This window comes from Gymnoscopelus braueri (assembly GCF_963280865.1).
Source record: "Gymnoscopelus braueri genome assembly, chromosome: 2".
Classification (NCBI taxonomy): Eukaryota; Metazoa; Chordata; class Actinopteri; order Myctophiformes; family Myctophidae; genus Gymnoscopelus; species Gymnoscopelus braueri.
Window position 1 is genome coordinate 33629665 of NC_137604.1, and position 25981 is coordinate 33655645.

At 43.7% G+C, this 25981-nt stretch overlaps 1 protein-coding gene across 3 annotated transcripts; it reads right to left on the reverse strand.

The window, feature by feature from the left end:
- Positions 1 to 16548: 16548 nt before the first annotated feature.
- On the reverse strand, positions 16549 to 22370 carry LOC308101852 (uncharacterized protein). Of its 3 annotated transcripts, XM_080451355.1 has the most exons (9): positions 22267 to 22370; positions 20540 to 20573; positions 19066 to 19469; positions 18602 to 18728; positions 18013 to 18060; positions 17771 to 17867; positions 17512 to 17640; positions 17112 to 17207; positions 16549 to 16906 (listed from the first exon to the last, which is right to left on the reverse strand). In XM_080451355.1, the coding sequence occupies exons 6-9, from the start codon at positions 17847 to 17849 to the stop codon at positions 16674 to 16676; spliced, it is 537 nt and encodes a 178-aa protein (XP_080307481.1). In that variant the 5' UTR covers positions 17850 to 17867; positions 18013 to 18060; positions 18602 to 18728; positions 19066 to 19469; positions 20540 to 20573; positions 22267 to 22370; the 3' UTR covers positions 16549 to 16673. The 3 variants fall into 3 exon arrangements, with proteins under 3 accessions (XP_080307481.1, XP_080307482.1, XP_080307483.1); XM_080451356.1 differs by lacking the exon at positions 20540 to 20573 and having other exon boundaries at positions 22267 to 22366; XM_080451357.1 differs by lacking the exons at positions 20540 to 20573; positions 22267 to 22370 and adding an exon at positions 19880 to 19958.
- Between the last annotated feature and the right edge of the window lie 3611 nt (positions 22371 to 25981).

The following is a 25981-nucleotide window of genomic DNA, read 5'->3' on the forward strand; positions in this document are numbered from 1 at the left end:
TCAATACACTGTATCAAACGTCATTTTCGGTACGTATCGAGTATTTTGACACTCTTAAATATAACAGATCTTTTCACCAACAGAAATCGGTGCTGGCTTCAGGCAACTGGCTGCCTCATGGTACCACAAAGGTCTTAAAAACAAGGCTCCACACATCTCAAAACAAATTGGTTTGGCTACTTCTTGGCCTTACATCTACGACTCATCTAACCCCTGTTGTTCGTTTTTCATTCTAAATTTGAATCGGAACCCCAAGGCATGTCACGCGGCACAAAAAGGTCCACCGTGCCGAGGTTGGGAAACGCTGATCTAACAAGCCTTTGGGACGACGAATTGCCGTTGCCATTCCATCTTCTTCAAGGCTCTTTGACTGTTGGATCTATACTTCAAGAGTTATGGGCCAAAAAGAAGAAGCCCCTTAAAGGGTTAGTTCAGATTTTTTGAGTATTTTCTGTAGGAAATACTTACCATTAATGTAGTGGTTGCAAAGGTATTAATTGATTGCCCGAGTCCCGTGGTCAGAGTTATGGTCCGGTTCTGATGAATATGAAGTAGTTCCGGTAGATTAGTAGATTTGGTGGGGGCCGCTCATTAAAAATAAATTAATTAAAAAAACTAGCGTCATTTGTATTGTTGACCTATTTCTACCATATAGTGCAGGTTTCGTTCAATTTCGACCCCTCTGTCACATGGTACTATTTTTTGTGTCATATATTTTGTGCGTGAGTAGGCTGCCGCGGCGTAGTGATTCTGGACACAAACATTAGTACCATGTGACAGAGGGGTTGAAATTGAACGAAACCTGCACTATATGGTAGAAATAGGTCAACAATACAAATGATGCTAGTTTTTTTAATTAATGTATTTTTAATGAGCGGCCCCCACCAAATCTACTAATCTACCGGAACTACTTCATATTCATCAGAACTGAAGAGAGAGAGAGATGGAAGCAGAATGGATTGATTGGACATCTCAACCTATTGCCATTGTCTGTTGAATATAAAAGTGAACCAGTGAAAGCAGTCGATCTACAAACTCAGAAACACGTTGCTATCTGAAAAGTTTTGAGATTGTAGATCGGCTATTTTCAGAATGAAGTATGTCATACATTGCAAAAACATACCTTCTCAGATAAGCATTTAATGTTATCTTTATCAATTGCATATGTATTCATTAATACAGTCTTGTTGTTTGCAATGCACTTTAAATGAAGTCTCCACCAAGTGAGGCTTGAACCGGCAACCTTGATGTTATGAAACATTCACTTAAGCGGGAAGCCATTGGACCAACAGACCTGATCCAGTGAAAACGGAGGTCAGACAGATGATACCATTTCACGCAAATAACTGAAAAATCCTGGGTTTAAGTGTTTTTCAAACTGCTCAAAATTGCGGACAATCTAAGGGCGGAGAGAGAGACATGGAAACGGAATAGATTGAAGAGAGAGAGACATGGAAACAATAGATTGAAGAGAGAGAAAGATGGAAGCAGAATGGATTGATTGGACGTCTCAACCTATTGCCATTAACAGGAATCGAACCCTCAACCTTAGGATTGACAGGCTGCAACACTACCTATAGTGCTATAGCTTTGACCAGGCTGAGGTTGTCTGTTGAAGATAAAACTGAACCAGTGAAAGCAGCCGATCTACAAGCTCAGAAACACGTTGCTATCTGAAAAGTTTTGAGATTGTAGATCGGCTATTTTCAGAATGAAGTATGTCATACATTGCAAAAACAGACCTTCTCAGATAAGCATTTCATGTTATCTTTATCAATTGCATATGTATTCATTAATACAGTCTTGTAGTTTGCAATGCACTTTAAATGAAGTCTCCACCAAGTGAGGCTTGAACCGGCAACCTTGATGTTGTGAAACATTCACTTAAGCGGGAAGCCATTGGACCAACAGACCTGATACAGTGAAAACGGAGGTCAGACAGATTATACCATTTCACGCAAATAACTGAAAAATCCTGGGTTTAAGTGTTTTTCAAACTGCTCAAAATTGCGAACAATCTAAGGGCGGAGAGAGAGACATGGAAACGGAATAGATTGAAGAGAGAGAGACATGGAAACAATAGATTGAAGAGAGAGAAGGATGGAAGCAGAATGGATTGATTGGACGTGTCAACCTATTGCCATTAACAGGAATCGAACCCTCAACCTTCGGATGACGGGCTGCAACATTACCTATAGTGCTATAGCTTTGACCAGGCTGAGGTTGTCTGTTGAAGATAAAAGTGAACCAGTGAAAGCAACCGATCTACAAACTCAGAAACACGTTGCTATCTGAAAAGTTTTGAGATTGTAGATCGGCTATTTTCAGAATGAAGTATGTCATACATTGCAAAAACATACCCTCTCAAATAAGTATTTCAGGTTATGTTTAACAATTGCACATGTATTAATTGACACAATCATGTTGTGTGCAATGCAACTTTAATGAAGTCCGCATCAAGTGAGGCTTGAACTGGCAACCTTCAGGTTGTGAGGCACACGTTTAAGGGAGAAGGCATTGGACCAACAGACAAGAACCTGTGAAAAAGGAGATCAAACAGATGAGTTTCACGCAAATAGCTGAAAAATCCTGGGTGTTTTTCAAACTGCTCAAAATTGCGGACAATCTAAGGGGGGAGCTTACTGGTCAACGTGATACATGTGTTCCTCATGAGTCAAGGCACATGTGTAAGCAGGTTTAATGGCTGTCGGCCAAACGAGGCATGACTTTTGCCTGTTTAAAGTTTGCACTTTCAAAAAATCGCTATAGCGCCCCCCTTTGACCAATTGGAGTAAGATTGGTTTCAGTAATATTTGGAATGACCCTCAACATTAAAGCAAAGTTTCAAAGAAATGTGAGTCTGCATGTATGTGTTAGGGGCAGATGAATAATTGTCATAAAACTGCAATATTCATTGGCTCATTAAAGCTTAATTTTTTCACTTATGGAAAATCCGCTGCATCGTTGAGTCGGCATAGGTCCAAAGTTCATGTGTAAAACGTTTCGTGCAGATTACCCAAAAATCCCAGGAGGAGATAGGTTTTAACTGTTTTTCATATAATTCAAAATGGTGGGAGATCTAAAGGTCAGAGGTCAAAAGTCAGAGGGTTAAAGTTGTTCATCATGAGTAGACGCATGTGTGTATTGAAGTTTTATGGCTGTAGGTCAAACAGGGCATGAGTTGTACCTGTTCAAAGTTGGCATTTTCAATTGAGTGCTATTGCGCCACCTTTTGACGAAAGATTGTGAGATTTATTTCTTGATAGTTTTTCATGACCATCTACCATCTGGCCGAGTTTCGTAAAAAGCGACAGCACGTTCAGCCAGAACTGCGAAAAGTGGCGGAAACAGAAGAATACGTACAATAATAAGACAGGTCCAGAGCTGAGCTCTGGCCCGTAAATATGACTTGACAGTCATATTATGAGCAGCTGCATGCTGTATTGTGTGTGTTCATTTTTATAGCTAATCATAGTTTCTGCTTTGTGCAGATAAACTACGAGCGCCATACCCCATGAAAAAGGGAGGTCAGAGTGTGGAGGGTTAAGCAAATTACTCAAACCTGGTGTCTTTTAAGGTGTTTTATTACTATACTCACATTACAAACATATATCTCTAGTCTAATACTTAGGTACCAGTTAGCAACGGTTAGCACTTAGGCACCAGTTAGGTTAGTTAGTTAGTTAGTTAGTTAGGTAATTAAACCTGAGATAGAAAACAAGCACAGAACATTGGTAGTATTAAAGGAGCTACACCATGAATTTAAAAAAAATATTTGATATTTAATATCATATGGTGTATGTCCCTCAAACCTTTTTTTTCAAAAGGTTTGAGCCTAAATCATCACTCAGATATACTCATCCCAAGTCAATTGTCTCTGCACAACATACAGCACTTTCAGCTGCAATACCAAAACGTCCTCTTGGGCAGGGGGGGGCTACTGAGCAATTCTGTCTGTTAATAAAAAGAATATTTAAAAAAAAGATTAAAAAAAAAAAAAAAGGAAAAATTCTGCATAAAAAGAAGCATCTAAGAAAAATACAAAATCGAAAAAAAACACTTTGAACATTTTTGAACAATTCCACCAAGTGTTTGAGGTGCCTGTTTCACCCACTTCCGGGGGGCGGAGCCAAAATCCGAGCCCGAAGTATTTGTTCGTAGACCCCCACTTAGGGGGGGTAGAAAAAGTTTCGGAGCGATTCGGGCACTTTTCATTTAACATTGGGTTTGCCATCATTAATGTTTATGACATCATAAACATTTCCATTCTGAGATCGCCTGTTCAGACACGCCCATTCTGGAAATCCATGAAATGAGAAGGAATGACTGAATTAAAAAAAAAACATTTTTTGGGGTACAAGAGACACTGGGGACCCCAAAAAATACAAAAAAACAAGAAAAAAGTGATTTTCATGGTGTAGACCCTTTAAGGATATGACTTCACACAATTATGTCCATCAAACATACAATCATTACAGTGTTCAATACTCACTAATAATCTCACACTCTTTCCAAATGGTCAGTGGGTCCCTCTAAAGCCCATACTCCGGAACACCCACGGTACAGTCACTTATTCGAATCTGAACTCCCTGCTCCAAAGCAGGCTTATTTATCAACTTCCCGCCAAGACCCGCCTTCGGGCCGGGTCTAACAAACCGGAAGTTGTGATTACCCACAAAGCCTAGCTTTTGCATGCCATTTCCTGCCACAGTAGAGCAGACTGGCACCTTTGCTATCTGTCCAGTCAACCATTTGGCTTTGTTCTCACAACATTTCATGTGTCTGTAAACTGCTCTGATCCCACACTCATACAGGTTACATTCTCAACACAATTTTCACTCATTGTCTTTAAGTGGCTCCAAACCCATATTTTGGAATAATTTACAGTTCAACTTAACTTTCTCAATTTGTAATTTTTAAACTTTTTAAGAATCCAAATTCTTAAAGAATCCAAACGCTTTCTTGTTTATTTTGTACACGGATGACTGTCGCAGTAATCACGACAACCGCTTTATCATTAAATACGCGGATGACTCAGTCATTGTCAGCCTTCTAGACAATGACGAGGTCGGACATGGTCAGGTCACAGAGGACTTCTTGTCCTGCTGTAGTGACGCGTTCCTTGAATTGAACATCTCAAAAACAAAAGAGCTCTGTATTGACTTCAGACGTGGTCCCCATCCCACCCAGAACACTGATATCTGTGGCCAGCCGGTGGAAATCGTACCCAGTTACAAATACCTGGGCACGATTATTGACAGCAAACTGAAATTTGATGTAAATACTGACATGCTGTGTAAGAAGGGACAGCAACGCCTTTTCTGCCTAAGGAAACTAGCCAGATTTAATGTTGACAGAGACTTGATGAAATTGTTCTACAGTGCCTATGTACACTCTGTTATCTCCTTCTCCATCATCTGTTGGTATGGTAACCTCGCCATTAAGGATAAAAATTCTTTAGGAAGGATAGTGAAAACTGCCTCCAAAATCACTGGCATACAACTGGAGAGCCTCGACCCCTTCTATAGCAGACAACTGCTCTTGAAGACCAGGTCCATTCGAGAAGATAGTGCACACCCACTCGAGCCAGAATATAGGCTGTTGCCATCTGGCCGACGTCTGAGTGCCCCTGGTATCAAAAACAATAGATACAAGCACTCATTTGTTCCTGCCTCAATTCGGGCAAACAATGCTGCCAGGGACCGATAGAGGATAATGTGACTGATGGTGATGGTGAATAAGAAACAAGCACTTTATGCAGACACCTTATATTCTGAATTTAGCCCTTTTTTATCTTATCTCTTTGCACTTTATTGTGATGATGATGATGATGATGATGATGAAAAAGCACTTTATCTCTTTATCTCTTGCACTTTACTGTGATGATGATGATGACGATGGATCAAGCACTTTATGCCGGCACTTTATAATTCCCTTTTTATCTCTTGTGATGATGATAATGATGGTGATGAAAACAAGCACTTTATCTCTTTATCTCTTGCACTTTACTGTGATGACGATGATGATTGCACTAGATGCGCCCGGATCTATGTTTTTATGCTATGGTGTTTCATGTCTGCTGTTGTCCTGTACTGTCTGTATGTTTTAAACCACTACCCTGGCTGTAAACCCAATTGCCCTTCTGGGACATTAATAAAATTGAACCTTGAACCTTGAACCTTGAAATTGTTTTGAAAAACTTTTCTCCTCCCACTTTTTTCCCTATTAAGTCAATGTCTTATTTAGGGCATGTTGCCATGGTAACTGACATTGTAATTTGGGCAAAGGGTTTAAAAAAGATTTTAAAATAGCTGATTTATAATCTCACCTTAAGAAACCTTGACTCTGATTTGAACCTCAAGCACACATCCCAAAATGCTTCTTATACAATCAACAAATAATAATTCAAAAAGGCCTGATTGCTCAGATCATGAGTCAACATCAGTACTAAATAATTTTGTTGTATGGAAGAACTTTTCCAAATTATTGTTGCATTTTAACTTAGTGGCATAGTTTTGGCAGTAAATTAATACATTTCATTATGCTTATTAATGGTTATTTCTTCTTTGGTAATATCACAAATCCTAGAAATGATACATTCATTTACACAATATATCTCGAAATTCCTATGTAAACAGTCGCTCAAATAAGACATTTCGATTTTTTATGGACACCACGCTGGCATCTTTCTCGCTTATTTCATCCGCGCTACCACTGCTGTCAGTCATTGCTGTCAGGCGGCTTTTCACATGGACCTTCTCATTCGCACTGCCCCCTTACTCTGAGGGTAGCAGTGCGAATGTCAGTTCGTTCGCCAGTGTCACTTTGCTGGCACTTCCGGCCGCCAGTGGGACTGCTTTTCTAGCAACCCCCTTCTGGGGGCTCCTCTCAGCCGCCGCCGAGAAAGAGCGTGGGGCTTTGCTCCACCCAGCCCCCTCTGCAGAGGGTGGAGAAGGGATAGTTAATTTATCTTTTATCTTCACCTTCTTTTTTCTAGTTACAGCCCCACCAAAATGAAGCATCTTCTTTGCCTGGATTTTGGCGGTAAGAACTGTAAGGACCCGACGTTGCAACCCGCCCCTCTCTTTCCGAGCGGGCGCACGGATGCCAGGATTTACCCACTCAGACTTCCTTCTGAGGGGTTTTGGGGGAGCTGGTTTGGCGCCCAGTCCCCGTTTTCGGACAGACCCGACTGGTCTGCTTTTGGCTATCTGCCTGCCACCACTGTGAAACGGGGGCTTGGAGCGAACGCCGCCCTTTACAGGCGACTTGGCTCTCTTCTCAAACGCCACCAGTCCGCCTTTAGCTGGTCCCCTGCCACCTTTGTGAAACGGGGGCTTGGCTGTCCCCTGCCACCTTTTGTGAAACGGGGGCTTGGCTGGACCTCCCGGCTGGCTGGCTCCCCGCCCTGGCGTGGTGGCGTTGGCGTGCTTCTCCTCCGTGTTGAGTGGGTTGGTGACGACGTCCGTCGTAGTAGTGGCGTCCTCTGATGCCCTCGCCGGCACCTCTCCTGGTGCAGCTTTTCCAGTTGCGATCTCCAGTTGCTGGCACCCCTCTGCGTTGAGAGGGTCCGTGGAGACCTCCGTCGTTGTAGCGGCGCCCTCTGGTCGGTCCCCCTCGGCCTCCGACGGCGTCTCGTCTCCTGGTGCAGCTTTTCCAGTCGCGATCTCCAGTTGCTGGCACTCCTCTGCGTTGAGAGGGTCCGTGGAGACCTCCGTCGTTGTAGCGGCGCCCTCTGGTCAATCCCCCTCGGCCTCCGCGTCCCCCGCGGCCTCGTCCGCAGGAGCAGCTCCATCGATCATCTCCTTTGCAGCTTCTCTCGCGATCTCCAGTGGCACTTCCCCCGCACCCGCAGCTTCGTCTGCAGGGGCAGCAACGCCGTCTGATCCGACCTCTGATGGCACTCCCTCCGCCAGCTCTGCGACCTTGGCTCCCGGCACGGCTCCCTCTGGATGGACCCCCTCTGCGTGGATTGGGTCGGTGAAGACTTTCTCCGCCGTGGCGACGTCCATTGAAGCTGCCTTCCTGGCCGTCTGCACATCTGCGACGTTGGCTCCTGGCACGGCTCCCTCTGGACGGACCTCCTTCTCCGCGTGGTCCCTCGGAGCAGTAGTGATGTCATCTAGAACAACCTCCGTGGCAGCAGCTGCTGGTTCAGCAGCTTGCTTTGTGGGAGTCATTTTCTCACCTCCCTCTGCAGCGTAGAATGGGGTCTCTGCGTTGTCCCCTGGAGTGATGCCATCTGGGTTGACTCTGAGGGCTGCTGGCCCAGCTGATCCATCTGTAGGTGTGACATTCCTACCCCCCTCTGCAGCGTGGTCGGCTCTCGGCTTTATGACCGAATCTGCTGCCTTATCTGTGGAGATAGCCATTTGCTCTTCCCTCACAGCAGGGGAATGTGGATTCACTGGGGGGTTTAACCATTTGGCCAAAAGTGTCTCTCGTTGCGCTTTCACCCACAGAGCCTCTTCGATTCTCTGCTTTGCTGTTCTTAGCTTTAGAAAACAGGCCTTCACTTTCTCGACAATCTCTACTAAAGCGCAGCCACTTAAGCCACCTAAGAAACAATCAGCAGTAATTTCAAGGACTCTAGTATAGAGTGGCCATAGCGGGGGGGCCATAGCTGAGTGGTTAGTGAGCCCGCCTAGGGAACCAGAGCTGGCCCTGGTTGCCCCAGGTTCGATTCCAGGCTATCCCAGCATATGTGCCGATGATATGAAATTTGTCCCTGAGCAAGACTCTTAACCCCAATTGCTCACAGGTTCTCATTGGAAACAAGACCGCAAGGACTTTCATGAACGACCTGTTAAAAGGAATTATCCTTATCCTAGTATGCTCTGCCTTCAGTTCCTCTTTCGCTGCGATTAGCTCTGGTCCTGATAAACAATCAAGACTAAAGACCACTCTGTCTACTTTCATCCTAAAAGCTGTCTGTGCTGCTCTCACCTTTTTCACTAACTTAGCTAACTCTGCCATCTTCCTCTTTTTACCTAGCCTTTGTGGCTCTATTGGACTTTTAGGTAGGCTTTTTAGTTAGTGTGGTATCTGAAAACCACAGACTTAAAGGTTCTATTGCACTTTTGTAGTTGCCAACAACGCCATATTGTAGTTAGTTTGTTGTTCCAGTGGTGAGTATGAAGGGTTGTAGAATGAATTTGAGTCTTCACTAGTCAGTGAGGTTTCTTGCTTCCAGTTTATTCAGAGTGCAAACAGCCAACCATCTCCACAGCCTCACGGCCTGGAGTGGCACCCACACAGTTAGATACACTTCAGTATGGTCTTTATAGCAGAGAGATCTAAAGAAGATGGGTGTGTGAGCTTTGGAAGGTGAGACCCCACCCCCTGGCCCAGACATTTGCAAACTGTATAGGCCAGGAAGGGGGATGCCACGACCTTCTGTCTCCCAGGTAAACAACAAAGAGAATTTTAATTGTAACCCCCACCCAGCTCAGACCAACAGGCACCTCTCTGCCTGAATCCACTCTTCTGTCTGTAGGCTACTTGTGAGTACAAACACATGGCTTTAGATTTGCATCCATGTTTATGAAATATACATCAGACCCCCCATGGGAGACATTAAACGTCTTCCACAAACACGTATATTTCAAAAGAACCACTAAGAACCGCCCCCCATGAAAAGCGACTGGAACATCAACCAGGACAAAAACAAAACATTCAGGAAGACTGTAAAACAGCAACAACAACAATACAGAATAACGCACATTCAAGAACCAAGATTACATAGTACAGCGACACAGCGATTTACAATACATTTCAGAAAACTTATTCCCCAAGTCCAATCAGCGTGCAGGATCCCTCTGTTAGCCTTTTAAACTCCAGGATAAAATATTACACAGCCCACACCCAGTGGAAGCTGACAGCATACAGTCGAATCACGCTCACCAACCGATAACACCACCCCCCCCAGATCAATGTCCCCCCCGCCGAGCCACCAAAATATACTCAAAGATAGCCTAATACTTATCCCTAAGTTTTACACCGTACCATCAAGCACATATGACAACTACCAACGGAAGTGCCCACACGGATAAAAGAAGGCAGTGTACCCCCAATGAAACAATAACCCACAAAGTAAACTCACATTAAATACAAGAGACCAGAGAGTGAAACAACATCCCCACATCACTTCCCATGGCAGCCATCGCCCCACAGTTCAAACCACCCATTATCACAAAAATACAACCTCAGGTCCCATATGCGCAGCGTCCCGCTCGATAATGTCTCTCTTGTAGTCTCCCACAATGTCATCTTCTTACCCCAGCCGTGCTGCCCAGCGCAGTTCCAGATTGTCCAACAGATAGCTGCATTATTACAACAGAGCGCTCTACTTGCGATCGCTGAAGATGTGCTACCACACCCCCCACGAAGAACCCCTCCATTGCAAGTTCCCCACTCTGCTGGCACCCGCTGTCCTCTCCTCACAACATACCCGCCACGAAGAACCCCGTCCATCCACAGGTTCCCCGCTCTGCCGTCAGTACTGCAGGGCGCTCCTTTAGCGATCGCAGAAGATAAGTTGTGCAGCCAGATGAGTCGTACAGCCATCCTAGATCTGGTCATGAGGTCCTCTCCCTGTAGATCCTCGAAAAGTTGTCGTCACGTCGTGCCGATGTCCACAATGCACCACTGCGGTGGTCCCCCCACGTCTCAGGAAGAGAACACGATCCGTCCACCCACCGCAAGGCAAAAACTCAGACATCTCCGCCCGCCGCATGTTCTTTCGACGCCTGGCTCAGTATCCCTGCCCAGATAGCAAAATATGGGTGAATCAACGTTGAAAAATAGTCGGCCATAACGGTTGACTCAACGTTCAATCTCAACGTTGAAACTGTACTGAAATCACAACGCCATTATTATTTGATTCAACGTTGGGTTTCAACCACTAACTAACACTATATCAACGTTGATTCAACCATCATCTAAATGGTATTCTGCATGCTGATTTTAGTTGATTTTATGTTGAATCAACGTTATGACTCAATATTGATTCAACCATCATCTAAATGGTAATCTGCATGCACATTTTAGTTGATTTAATGTTGAATCAACATTAGGAATCAACATTGATTCAACCATCATCTAAATGGTAATCTGCATGCACATTTTAGTTGATTTTATGTTGAATCAACATCAGGAATCGAACACTGATTTAATTTATTAATTGGATTATACTGAATCATATTAGGAATCAATATTGATCCTGATCATCCAACAACCTAATGGTAATCTGCATGTACATTTTAAATTATGTATGCTGATATACTGTAAGGCTACATCTTGTTCAAAATTACCTTACATTTCCCAAAATGTGAAAATATAAAAATAAAGACAGACAATATGATTTGAATCTTCACATTTATTGAACCAAGGCATTTAGACCTGCGTTGAACTGCTTTAACCATTGTTTTTATGCTTTAACAGATGAAATATAGAACATATACAAGATTGTAGATCTGCTATTTATGAAAGAAATCGTGAAAATGTCTGCAAGCATTTGGATATTTTGACCCGATTCTGTGAATGTCTTCTAAATGATAGATCTGCTATTTTTGAAAAATCGTAAACATTTGTTCAAATCTTTGAATATATATTTTTCAAAGGAAACTTTTGTAACTGAAATCTGTTTCTGGGGGTCCCTGGAAAGATATTTTTCTAGGTGGGGGTCTGCGTCCAAATACATGTGATTTTGGGGGTCCTTGACATGGAAAAATTTGAGAACCACAGATTTGGAAGAAGTATTTAGAAGACAGAATCGGGGACAAAATATTCATTTTCACGATTTTTTTTGGGTTGTTTTTTATAAAAAGAAAAGAAAAAAAGGTCCAAGTTCAAACGCAAAACGCTGTCCCGGTCTAGATGGGTTAAAGAAAAGAAAAAATGGTTGAAGTTCAAACGCAAAACGCTGTCCCGGTTGTAATGGGTTAATCCCTTCAGGGAGGGAGGGAACCTGCAGAGGTGCCACCTGCATCCAGATCCGGTCCCTGCTGCTCCAGAGCATTCCTCGGGATGCCTCCCTGACGGCCAGGCGCAAACTGCAGCCAAGACTTGACCGTCTTTTCATAGTTCAACTGGGTTAATTTTCGGTCCGATCGTTGAGCAGCAGCTGAAAGATAAGATAACAAGAAAGCACATGGGATTTAAACACTCAATTTTGTATACATATACAACACAAAGACACTTAATCTGCAGCAGCCAGTGCGGGTTGGCTAAAAGACTGGACTGGAATTTGAAATGAGCATCTAAAGCATTGCATACACTTTCACCAGCACCTAACTCCAACCTAAACTTTTTTTAAATATTAATTTAGGAAATTGTGCTCAACTAGTCAACAGGAGATTCTGGTTAAATCAGTCTAAATGCACACATCCGAGTTGAAATCTGAGTTGAAATCTGATTTGAAACCACCTCCAGAGGTGGTTCGAAATCAGATTTAACTCGCACATACAGCACAATAGGCAGGTCGCACTCTGGAGCCCTGTGCCTGCCACAGTCTGTGTAGACAGAGTTTACAGCTGATCAACTGGTTATGAGGGGAGGGGAGGGGCCCTTGGCAGCCTCCTTGCTCTCTGCAAATTTTACTTGGAGGCTATTTATTCCGAATGTATCATATTTTTAAGTTTAATTGTTATAGCACGCCCGTCCCCCGAAATAAAAGCCCTAAAAACACAACACAGTAAGACAGACATGTGTATACATTGTCACAAGATACCCCAAGATATATATCTATACAGGCATGCAAACAGCCCGAGGTGAAAAAGGTGACAACATGTTGTTTTCTTTCGGGTCAGGTGTCACACAATTGCCCTATTTGGGTTCAAAAAGGTGACTGTAGCTGAAAAGTGACACTTTTGCATGTCTGTATACAGGTGGACTATAGGTGGTCTATGGGTGGTATACGGGTGGCATACAGGTGGTCTCTAGGTGGTATACAGGTGGTCTATAGGTGGTCTATGGGTGGTATACGGGTGGTATACAGGTGGTCTCTAGGTGGTATACAGGTGGTCTATAGGTGGTCTATGGGTGGTATACGGGTGGCATACAGGTGGTATACGGGTGGTATACAGGTGGACTATAGGTGGTCTCTAGGTGGTATACAGGTGGTCTATAGGTGGTCTACAGGTGGTCTCTAGGTGGTATACGGGTGGTCTATAGGTGGTATACAGGTGGTATACAGGTGGTCTACAGGTGGTATACAGGTGGACTATAGGTGGTCTATAGGTGGTCTATAGGTGGTCTATGGGTGGTCTATGGGTGGTCTATGGGTGGTGTATGGGTGGTATACAGGTGGTCTCGAGGTGGTCTCGAGGTGGTCTCTGGGTGGTCTATGGGTGGTATACGGGTGGTCTCTAGGTGGTCTATGGGTGGTCTATGGGTGGTCTATGGGTGGTCTATGGGTGGTCTCTAGGTGGTCTATGGGTGGTATACGGGTGGTCTACGGGTGGTCTATGGGTGGTCTCTAGGTGGTCTATGGGTGGTCTATGGGTGGTCTCTAGGTGGTATACAGGTGGTATACGGGTGGTATACAGGTGGACTCTAGGTGGTCTCTAGGTGGACTCTAGGTGGTATACAGGTGGTCTCTAGGTGGTATACGGGTGGACTATAGGTGGTCTCTAGGTGGTATACGGGTGGACTATAGGTGGTCTCTAGGTGGTATACGGGTGGACTATAGGTGGTCTCTAGGTGGTATACAGGTGGACTATAGGTGGTATACGGGTGGTCTATAGGTGGTATACAGGTGGTCTATAGGTGGTATACAGGTGGTCTATAGGTGGTATACAGGTGGTATACAGGTGGTCTCTAGGTGGTATACAGGTGGTATACAGGTGGTCTCTAGGTGGTATACAGGTGGTCTCTAGGTGGTATACAGGTGGTATACAGGTGGTCTATAGGTGGTATACAGGTGGTCTCTAGGTGGTATACAGGTGGTCTATAGGTGGTATACAGGTGGTATACAGGTGGTATACAGGTGGTCTCTAGGTGGTATACAGGTGGTATACAGGTGGTCTATAGGTGGTATACAGGTGGTATACAGGTGGTATACAGGTGGTCTCTAGGTGGTATACAGGTGGTCTCTAGGTGGTCTATGGGTGGTATACGGGTGGTCTATGGGTGGTATACAGGTGGTCTCTAGGTGGTCTATGGGTGGTCTCTAGGTGGTATACGGGTGGTCTCTAGGTGGTATACAGGTGGTATACGGGTGGTATACAGGTGGTCTATAGGTGGTCTCTAGGTGGACTCTAGGTGGTCTCTAGGTGGTCTACAGGTGGTCTCTAGGTGGTATACGGGTGGTATACGGGTGGTATACAGGTGGTCTATAGGTGGTCTCTAGGTGGTCTCTAGGTGGTATACAGGTGGTCTATAGGTGGTATACAGGTGGTCTATAGGTGGTCTATGGGTGGTATACAGGTGGACTATAGGTGGTCTCTAGGTGGTCTCTAGGTGGTCTCTAGGTGGTATACAGGTGGTCTATAGGTGGTATACAGGTGGTATACAGGTGGTCTATGGGTGGTATACAGGTGGACTATAGGTGGTCTCTAGGTGGTATACAGGTGGTCTCTAGGTGGTATACGGGTGGACTATAGGTGGTCTCTAGGTGGTATACGGGTGGACTATAGGTGGTCTCTAGGTGGTCTATGAGTGGTATACGGGTGGACTATAGGTGGTATACGGGTGGTATACAGGTGGTCTATAGGTGGTATACAGGTGGTCTATAGGTGGTATACAGGTGGTATACAGGTGGTCTATAGGTGGTATACAGGTGGTCTATAGGTGGTATACAGGTGGTCTATAGGTGGTATACAGGTGGTCTATAGGTGGTATACAGGTGGTCTCTAGGTGGTCTCTAGGTGGTATACAGGTGGTATACAGGTGGTCTCTAGGTGGTCTCTAGGTGGTCTCTAGGTGGTCTCTAGGTGGTCTCTGGGTGGTCTATGGGTGGTCTACAGGTGGTCTATAGGTGGTCTACAGGTGGTCTATGGGTGGTATACGGGTGGTATACGGGTGGTATACAGGTGGTATACAGGTGGACTATAGGTGGTCTCTAGGTGGTATACAGGTGGTCTCTAGGTGGTATACGGGTGGACTATAGGTGGTCTCTAGGTGGTATACGGGTGGACTATAGGTGGTCTCTAGGTGGTCTATGGGTGGTATACAGGTGGTCTATAGGTGGTATACAGGTGGACTATAGGTGGTATACGGGTGGTCTATAGGTGGTATACAGGTGGTATACAGGTGGTCTATAGGTGGTCTATGGGTGGTATACAGGTGGTCTATAGGTGGTATACAGGTGGTCTCTAGGTGGTATACGGGTGGACTATAGGTGGTCTCTAGGTGGTCTATGGGTGGTATACAGGTGGTCTATAGGTGGTATACAGGTGGACTATAGGTGGTATACGGGTGGTCTATAGGTGGTATACAGGTGGTATACAGGTGGTCTATAGGTGGTCTATGGGTGGTATACAGGTGGTCTATAGGTGGTATACAGGTGGTATACAGGTGGTCTATAGGTGGTCTCTAGGTGGTATACAGGTGGTCTATAGGTGGTCTATGGGTGGTATACAGGTGGTCTATAGGTGGTATACAGGTGGACTCTAGGTGGTATACAGGTGGTATACAGGTGGTCTACAGGTGGTCTCTAGGTGGTCTCTAGGTGGTATACGGGTGGTCTATAGGTGGTATACGGGTGGTATACAGGTGGTGGTATACAGGTGGTCTAGAGGTGGTATACAGGTGGACTATAGGTGGTCTATAGGTGGTCTATGGGTGGTATACAGGTGGTATACAGGTGGTCTACGGGTGGTATACAGGTGGTATACAGGTGGTCTATAGGTGGTCTATGGGTGGTATACAGGTGGTCTACAGGTGGTCTCTAGGTGGTATACGGGTGGTCTATGGGTGGTATACAGGTGGTCTCTAGGTGGTCTATGGGTGGTCTCTAGGTGGTATACAGGTGGTATACGGGTGGTATACAGGTGGTCTAGAGGTGGACTCTAGGTGGACTCGGCATTTATAGGATGCCAGGTCAACAATGACCTGGTATCTGTCCTTTGCATAATCTTGCAAGGTCATCAAGGCTAGGAGGGCAAGTGCTACGGGCTGAGGTGGAGTCTGAAGAGGTGAGTCTATGGGTGGTATACAGGTGGTATACGGGTGGTATACAGGTGGTCTCTAGGTGGTCTCTAGGTGGTATACGGGTGGACTATAGGTGGTCTCTAGGTGGTCTATGGGTGGTATACGGGTGGTCTATAGGTGGTATACAGGTGGTATACGGGTGGTATACAGGTGGTCTCTAGGTGGTCTCTAGGTGGTATACGGGTGGACTATAGGTGGTCTCTAGGTGGTCTATGGGTGGTCTCTAGGTGGTCTATGGGTGGTATACGGGTGGTCTATAGGTGGTATACAGGTGGACTATAGGTGGTATACAGGTGGTATACAGGTGGTCTATAGGTGGTCTATGGGTGGTATACAGGTGGTATACACAGGCATGCAAACAGCCCGAGGTGAAAAAGGTGACAACATGTTGTTTTCTTTCGGGTCAGGTGTCACACAATTGCCCTATTTGAGTTCAAAAAGGTGACTGTAGCTGAAAAGTGACACTTTTGCATGTCTGTCTATAAGTGGTTACCAACTCCACTGACTGGCCATCTATAACACTACTCTGAGGAACTAGTGGTGTGACAAATACTTACTGAACAGTGCCTCTTCGCCTCATCCAGTTTGTTCTTCCCCTCTGGGATGACACCATGCTTTCCGTATACGACGGCATTGCGGCACTCCTCATGGGTGAAGAACACCTCGAACAAGGCGTGGAATAGCCTCTTGCAGTCCTTCCTGGCACGCTGGTGTATGGCTGCCAGCTGCACAGATGAAATCATCTGTCCACAGCCTGTGAATAGAGAGCGAGCAATTAACAAACTGCATTTTAAGACATCAGCTACATTGACCCCTTTCTGCGCTCAGTGCACCATGAAAACAGACAACTGTGACCTTCTGAAAACTTCACTATCTAGTTGCAGCTCACAACACGGATCACTCGCTACCAAGAACGTCAGGTTCAGTGTGAAATGTATGGCAAACGTATACATCCATACCTGGATATAGCTCCTGCTGCCCGAGACTGGACACTCCAGACTCTAGGTCACCGACCAGGGTGATAAAGCCCTTCAGTGCGTCTAGTTTCTCAGAGCCTAGAACAAAGACAAAAAAATCTGAGTCTACTGAGTGTATTTGTAAAACAATAAGATTGAGTACTGTTCTACAAAGCTCTACAGTATATTCTGATAGCAGTCATTGATGAGTATTTGTTCAGTAGCAGGGGTCGATCTCCCCAGCTCTTCAGTAAACAGAAAACAGTTTTATTTTGGGATACCAATGTTTTCCAGTCATGTCAGAGAACTCACAAAAGAGGTACAGGATAAAGTAAAGTTTCAAGTGAGACAAAGAAATTAGCAGACAACTGAAAACTGCAACATTACAGGCAATAAAACTTACTGATACTGGAGAGCACAGTGGTTATCCTCCTCAACTGGAGCTGGAGCTTCTCCACCTCAGACCGACAAGAGTCGCAAGGCTGCCACCCTTGACCCTCTGGTATGCTCTGGTCAGATGGATTTGGTTGACCTAGAAAGATTGAAAGCACGTCAAAAACTGTAAAGAAAAGTTTAAAAAAAAAAAGCAAAACTCATCTATGAATCCTGAATTTGAAGGACAACAGTGCCAAGTCTGCTGACACTTAGCTGAGGAACCACACCTTCTACTGGAGCATCACTGGACGGAGATGGAGGTTGCAGTACACTGGGTGTTTCTTGGTTCCACTGATCCAAGTCCATATATGTAGCTGCATACGGCTGTGCAGAAAAGACAAAAGGCCCTTAATTGTACTTGGTCAAAAATCATCAAAACTATAGGCTACTATACAAGCTCATAGCGCAGCACCGAGTGCTGTGCTAAGAGCTTGTAGGTCTACATGGGTTAAATCTAAAGAAAACATACCTCATCAACAGGTCGGCAGGCCTGTGTAGAAGAGGCTGGAGGGTATGGCTGTAAATCGGGGTAGAAGGTATCACAAGGTTGCAGAGACATAGAAAAGTAACCTTAGTTTGTAGTCTGTCAAAGATCTTTAAAAAATAGCTATGCCTTTATGCAATGCATTGTGGATTTTAGATAGACCAATCAAAAGTAATGTGGAATGTAATACAAGTCACAAATAAATTCAATTTATATTCAATTATAACCTTAGCAATACAAAAATCAAAATGAGTGCAATAAATCAATGGTTATTATAACCGTAACAATCAAAATGAAAGTGTCTGCATTAAATTGATGGTTATTCAAAGCTAAACAATCAAAGTGCCTGCATTAATCCAGTGGTTATTCTAATCTTAACAATCACTAACTCCATCAGTTTTTGAGAGATTGTATTTTGGGTTTTAGGGATTTATGTCCAAGTGAGAGAAGAACTCTTTGAATAAAATCAAAGGTGTTCTTCATTGATTTGGGGTACTCCAAATTCAGTGCGTAAATCAGTCCAAACAGTAGGCAGATGGCATGTGAGAGACTTTGAAGGTCATCACTGTTGTACCTTCCAAGACGATGCATGATAGTGAAGAGTCCAAGTGCAGTGAGTGAGGAGAAGCCGGGCTGTCTTCAGGAACCACGGTCAGGATCCCAATGGAGAGGTGGGACATGTCTGGAAGGTCATCGGTGTCCTAACAACCACAACCACAATTACATGTCAAATGTCGCCTTTTTATATGCTAGAAAACACAATACACACCCACTAAGGGGAAGTAAAATTCTGGAATGACTATATTCAATAGAAAGAACAGACTGTAAATACTGTACACGCATAAATAATTAACAGATCAATTAATGATTTAAGTACATCTAGACAGCTGTAAACATTCTGTCTGCTTGAAAGTAGAGTTGTTATCCCAAGATCTATTATGACCAGATAGTGTATCACGTTGTTAAACATAGCCATGTCCTGAACTAAACAGTTGTCATGTTGGCACCATTTTCAAATAGTATAGCAAACTTATTTACCAAGAGTATCAGTGAAGTGTTGATGTTGTTTGAAGAGAAACAGTCTAACATTGATGTGTTAGACTGCAGACTAGCAAGGCAAGGTGGAGGGAACAGTGGAAAGCAGCAGAACCATCTAGGCTTCACAACTACATCGAGGATCCCACAGATGTCCCTGGCCAGCACCTGCCCCGTAAGCAGTGGACAACCCTCAACCGCCTGAGGACAAGCGTGGGACGCTTCGGTGAAGCAATGCAACAGTGGGGCCTCTCGGACAGTGCCCACTGTGAACCTGGAGACCCCCTAAAGACTGTGGAACACATCATGACCAGCTGCCCGAAACACCGCCCACCACATGGCGACCTAGGCCTGATGAACCTGGATGACGAGACGCTGGACTGGCTTGCTGCAACGGAGCTGAGGATCTGATGACATACGCAAGAAGAAGAAGATTGATGTGTTAGACTTTAATTAATTAGTTATAGGAAATATTAGTAGATCCCCTCATAAAGACAAGTGAAGGTGTACAGATACCTGTGTCTATAGATAAATGACATTTGTTTTATCATTTAGTTTTTTAAAGCATTTGGGTTTCACATGGGGTGACTCTAGTGAGCTGCGACTGGACCCTTTGGAAAGACAGGAGATACCACTAAAAGGGTCCTTTCAGAGATAGGTCAACAGTGCATACAATAAGAAGCTATACAGAAGTGTTGATGAAGCTGAGTGGAAAATAAGTAATACTAAAATATATCAAAGTAACAAAAACAAGTGTTAAAATAAATTGGGAATCCTGTGGTGTGGAATGAAATAGTCAGGACTAGAGACAACTTACAAAGCATGTCTTGAAGAACTCTGTGTCATCATCCCCAATGGATCTCAGGAAGGCCAAGGAGGACTGCAGTTCGCCTCCCAGTAGTGTCTGTACTCTGAAAAATAAACACACAAGACTGCTAAGTGGTCAAGGACTAGACAGAAGTGACGTAAGACAATGTTTACATTGTATACTGCAACCTCTAAGTCGCAATTTCCATCATACACAGCCCTCTTCATGAGAAATAAAACTTGATTGCATTTCATGGCAATAAACTCACCAATATTGCACCTCTACAATCATCAATCAATCCATTGTTTATTGAGAAAAAGTTGCTCATGAGAAAAGTTTTTTTTTTTGGTAAATTTTTGTCAGATACAAAAGAGAATGCCATTAAATGCAATCAGATACAAGTTTTAATTATCATGAATAGGGCAGTCTATGGAGGGAATTGTGACTTAATGACTTTGTATCTTAGAAACTTAACAGTGGGAGAATGCCATTAAATGCAATCAGATACAAGTTTTAATTATCATGAATAGGGCAGTCTATGGAGGGATGACTTTGTATCTTAGAAACTTAACAGTGGAGGTACAGCTGATAAGGAGAAAGTGGAGCAGGATTAGTCACACATTCAGGAGAAACAAAACAGCAATAATTAAACATTAACATGGAACGCACCAGGCAAACGGAGCAGAGGAAGACCCAAAAACACCTGGAGAAGGAGCACAGAGCAAGAAGTAAAGAAATAGGGAACAACTGAAGAGGATGGCCCAAGACAGATGAGGGTGTAAGCGATCCATCAATAGCCTTTACCTCTGGTGATACCTGCCGCAGATACTCCTTGAGTTGTGGAGCACAACGTCCTCCCTTGGACTTCAAAATCTCCAAGAACCCAAGAGTGTGTTTGTCAAGTTCTTGGAAATCTTCGCTTTTGAGCGACAGAACACTGCCACAATCTAAAAGACAGGAAGGACAAATTAAGATTCAAAATAGTCGTTTTAGAGATACATTGAAGAATAGCAAAACACTAGTTCAGACTGGTTCGAAAAATATTGTTGCAATGGCCTCCAGATTTAACATAGGTTACTGCATCCAAATAGCTCTAATGAGGTGAATGCCAGTTTAACACTTTTTTCTGCCCAGTGTGATGTGGTATTTCTTTACTGTTTGGTTAGGATTTATAATGGTAAATTATGTTTTTTAAATTGCGTGGTTCTGGCATGGCTTCCATGTTTAAAGCGATAGTGCTTAAAAGGGCAAGACCACTTTGGTAGAGGTTTGTGTTGTGTATTTACCTTGCCATGATGTAACTCCAAAGGAGGACAAGAAATCAAAAATAATTGCTCCATTGATTAGAAATTGATCATTCAAAATATGCTCCTCATTGACTTACATTGTACGCTGAAACAGCTCTCAAAGTCACTATTTTAGCACATAAACAAACACAATCAAAGCTAATTCAGACAATATAGAACATCACCAAACCCAGTACTGTTTATTTTTTGAATAAAAATGTCAACTTCCTGCTGATTTTACTATTTGAAGATCCGGATCCACAGATCCAGTCGGGGTTTTCTTCTTAATAAAAATAGTAAAATCAACAGGTTGTGAGCTTGTAGATTGGCGATTTTTTTAAGCAACGCTGTTGTACGACAAAAGTATAAAATAGGGCTAAAGTACTTAATCAGACTTATTGATTTACTAATTATAAACATCACTTGGATACAATTATATTTTAATCGTGTGTAAATATGTTTCTACCAACGACTTGTTCAAAATTTGCGAGTCAGGCATGCCTTATAGCCATGGATCACGAGCGTCATGGATAAACTGCAAACTAGTGTTTGCACTTTCTCCATTTATAGCCCGTACATCCACATAAACGTTCAGATTCCAAATATAAAGTGCTGACCTCATGGCCACGAATGTTACAAGTATGTACGGACCCTCAGATGTACACGTATCTTCCGTATTGTTCAATAAAAAGCATTTTAATCCGATCGGTGGCCATTTTCTTAGGTTTTTCGCCATATGCTAACTGTGACCCTATCGGTTGGGAAGTGTATTGCACTCTACATACGTTATAACTCTATGAGGAAATGGCCATCGATCGGATGAAAATGCTTTTTATTAAACAATACGGAAAATACGGGTACTTCTGAGATACCATATATAATTGTAACATCCGTGGCCATGGGTTAAGCACTTTATATTTGAAATCTGAACGTTTATTTAGATGTAAGGACCGTAAAGTTGAAAGTGCAAACACCAGGTTGAAGTTTCGTCATGACTATCATATCATATATGACAGTCATGTTTCAGGGCTATACTCGGGCAAATACACGCCACGGTCATGAACTAACAAGTTGGACAACATTTTAATTCCATAAACTAATTCAATTTACCTGTTATAGTAGATTAGAAGCATGGAAACATCCATGTCTGTAAGGTTCGCTCCTCCTGAGCCGTTAGTTCGACTTCCTGCAGCTCCCCGGTCCGTCTGAGTGTGTGTTCAAAACGGATAAGCCCCGCCTCCGCCTAACCCCTTTGTAATGTTGACGCAATTTTGGTTCTCAACCTGTGGATCGGGACCAGCCAGGGGTCCCCACATGATTTTTTTTTCTGGGGGGGGGGGGGGGGGGGGTCCCCAGATGACAGTGAAGGGACAATTTAAGTAAGCTTTTTAATAAATGAAAAAGTAAAAATATAGCAAATAAAAAGACCATTGCTGCATCAAGAGTAATCAACAAACTATACAAAAATTTGTCAAACATTGGCCAAATTCTCAAATAATATAAGAAAGAGGCAAACAGCCGATCTGCAAGTTGTGAGCTTGTAGATCGGCTGAAGTTGAAGGATAAAATTAATAATGATAATAATAACTGATATTAATGATGATGTTCACATCATGTAAAAACATTTAACATTTTTGTGCCTTTTGTTTTTTAACCTGTTGTTTTTTAACCTGATTTCCAAAAATGTAAAGTGTGCTATAAATAAAATGTATTATTATTATTTTTTTATTATTATTATTAATATTATTATTACTATTATTATGTATACTTTACATTACTGAGAATGTCTGCAGGTGGCACATCTCTGTGCAGTGTCTGAGCTCTGCCGTGTAAAGGGTGAAGAGAAGGGAGGCCAGCACAGTCCCCTGGGGGACTCTTGTGCTGCAGGTCACAGTGTCAGATGTAAAGTCCCTCAACCTGACGTATTTTGGTCTGTCAGTGAGGTAGTCCATGATCCAGGACACAAGGTGTGGGCCAACATGCATGCTGTTCAGTTTGTCTTTCAGAAGGGGAAGGAGGGGGGGGGGGGGGGGGGGGGGAGCTGTATGGTGTTAAAGGCGCTTCGAAAATCAAAAAATAATATCCTCACAGCACCACTTTCCTTGTCCAGGTATGTAGTCGAAGCTATTGAGGTCTGAATTAAAATCCCTGTATAAGGTCGCAGGCACCCCAACTTTAAGCTGGTTCCCTAGGCCTAGTAGGCCTAGAGCCTAGGGAAGTTGAATCGCATTCTTATGCTTTCCTCTGGGAAACACGTCCATGTAAGACACTACAAGACCATTCAACCCTAAGACCACTCAAAATGGTCTTAGGGTTTTAGATTCTTAGGACCATAGTGAAAGTGGAGATCTTCGCCATAAAAGTGTCAAAGAAATTAGACACATATCCACGTGTTCGCATGGACAAGCTCTACAACATATCAAAAGATGGGCCCGTAATACATTATCAAGTTAAAGCACGTTGAAGTGAAGCGGTAACACTAGGCCAGGGGTTCTCAAACTTTTTCATACCACGACCCCATATAATAAGGGAAATCTTTTGGCGACCCCAGCAAACCGCCCCCAAAATATCTCGCTAGAACCACATCATTTCTTTATCCGACATAGCGGTGCAGCTGTTGGTAGTAGGCTACTGGTGGTCTCTGGTTGTCTGTAATTGTTGTCTGACGGTAACGTTACGACGCAATCTAAGTTAAACTCCGTGCGAGGGCTACAGATGAAACCACATGGATCCGCGGTTCTTGTATTTTGTACCCTCTCGCTTACGGACTAAGTAAATCGTTTTGAAGAGCTCAGCTAAATCATCTGTGTCCTCCTGTGTTGTTGCTACGCTGTGTGCATTGTGTGCAGTGTCAGTGTCGTGTCGGGGTGTGTGTGTGTGGTGTCGGGGTGTGTGAGAGAGAGAGAGAGAGAGAGGTTTCACGTTGGTCGTGGACGCAGCCCCCCCAAATTATACATGCATGATGTGTATTGAAGCACAGCCTATCGGCCTCAGTTGATGCGCGAGACAGGACAAATACACAAACGACTGCCTGGTGTAAAATCCGAGTGAAGGACATCGTCTTTTTTTCCTTCCACTTTGGGTTGCGACCCATAGTTTGAGAATCGCTGCACTAGGCAATTAAGAGCCTAGGTTGTAAACCGTAGGTCTGTGTGGAAGGAAACTTATATTGGGCGAATCGGACACGCACTGATCGAGAATCTGATTTCGGATTCACTCCATGGGCTCCAGAAGGCTAACCCTAACCCAAGGGCAGCTAAGGTTAGGGTTAGCGAAGGTAGGGGGAGGAGGGGAGGGGAGGCGAAGGCATCCCCCCTCCCTCACCCGTCAAAAAAAGAATAAGGCAAATGTCATAGATTCAACATTGAATCAATGTTGGTATTTCAATAATTAAATGGGAGGAGGGGGGAGGGGGAGGAGGGGGTTGCCCCCCCTCCCCCCAACAAGAAAAAAAGAAAAGAAAACGGCAAACTGCATGGATAAAACGTTGAATCAATGTTGTCATTTCAATCATTAAATGGGGGGAGGGGGGGTGTGAGGAGGGGTGTGCCTCCCCCCCTCCCCCCATCAAGAAAAAAGAAAAGAAAAAGGCAAACAGCATAGATTCAATGCTGATTCAATGTTGGCATTTCAATCATTGAATTTGCACCATAGATTCAACGCTGATTCAATGTTGGCATTTCAATCATTGAATTTTGCACTGCAATACAACAGTGATTCAATGTTGAAAAAACATCAGTCTTCAATCGTAACCAAAAATCAACCCTAACGACTATAATTCAACGTTGAATAACCATATTTTGCTATCTGGGTGGAGACCAGCGTCCCCAAAAAAACAAACCAACGCGACTGCCGACTTAACGCCATATGTGGTATCTGAAAACCACAGACTTAAAGGTTCTATTGCACTTTTGTAGTTGCCAACAACGTCATATTGCAGTTAGTTTGTTGTTCCAGTGGTGAGTATGAAGGGTTGTAGAATGAATTTGAGTCTTCACTAGTCAGTGAGGTTTCTTGCTTCCAGTTTATTCAGAGTACAAACAGCCAACCATCTCCACAGCCTCACGGCCTGGAGTGGCACCCACACAGTTAGATCTTTATAGCAGAGAGATCTAAAGAAGATGGGTGTGTGAGCTTTGGAAGGTGAGACCCCACCCCCTGGCCCAGACATTTGCAAACTGTATAGGCCAGGAAGGGGGATGCCACGACCTTCTGTCTCCCAGTAGTCAGGGGATATTAGCAGAAAGATTTCCAATCTTGGAATAAATTCCTTACCAAAAAAAATCTTCACCAATGTGTTTGTAAAGGTGTCTAGTAACACATCTCACAAAGACTGAAATTCAGTTTCCCTAGGAGAATTCTTGACAGCTGCTGAAAGTTGGGGTACCCACCATTTCCCTGCATTTCCATGCAGGGCAAAAAAAAAGTAGCATGAGTAGCTTAAAAGTAGTTTTAAGTAGCATGTGAGGGGTCAAACTAGGGTGTTTTTATGATTCTGAATCCATTGCAAGCATTTGTTTTGCACCAAAACCACTCCTTGGGCTAAAAACAGCCCAATCTCAATGGGCTTTTTACACAAAAAGTATACCTGGACAAGGATGGCTATGGCCGTCACATGCTACTTAAAACAGAATTAAAATTGGATTTTTTTTGCCTTGCATGGAAATGCAGGGAAATGGTGGGTACCCCAACTTTCAGCAGCTGTCAAAAATTCTCCTAGGGAAACTGAATTTCAGTCTTTGTGAGATGTGTTACTAGACACCTTTACAAACACATTGGTGAAGATTTTTTTTGGTAAGGAATTTATTCCAAGATTGGAAATCTT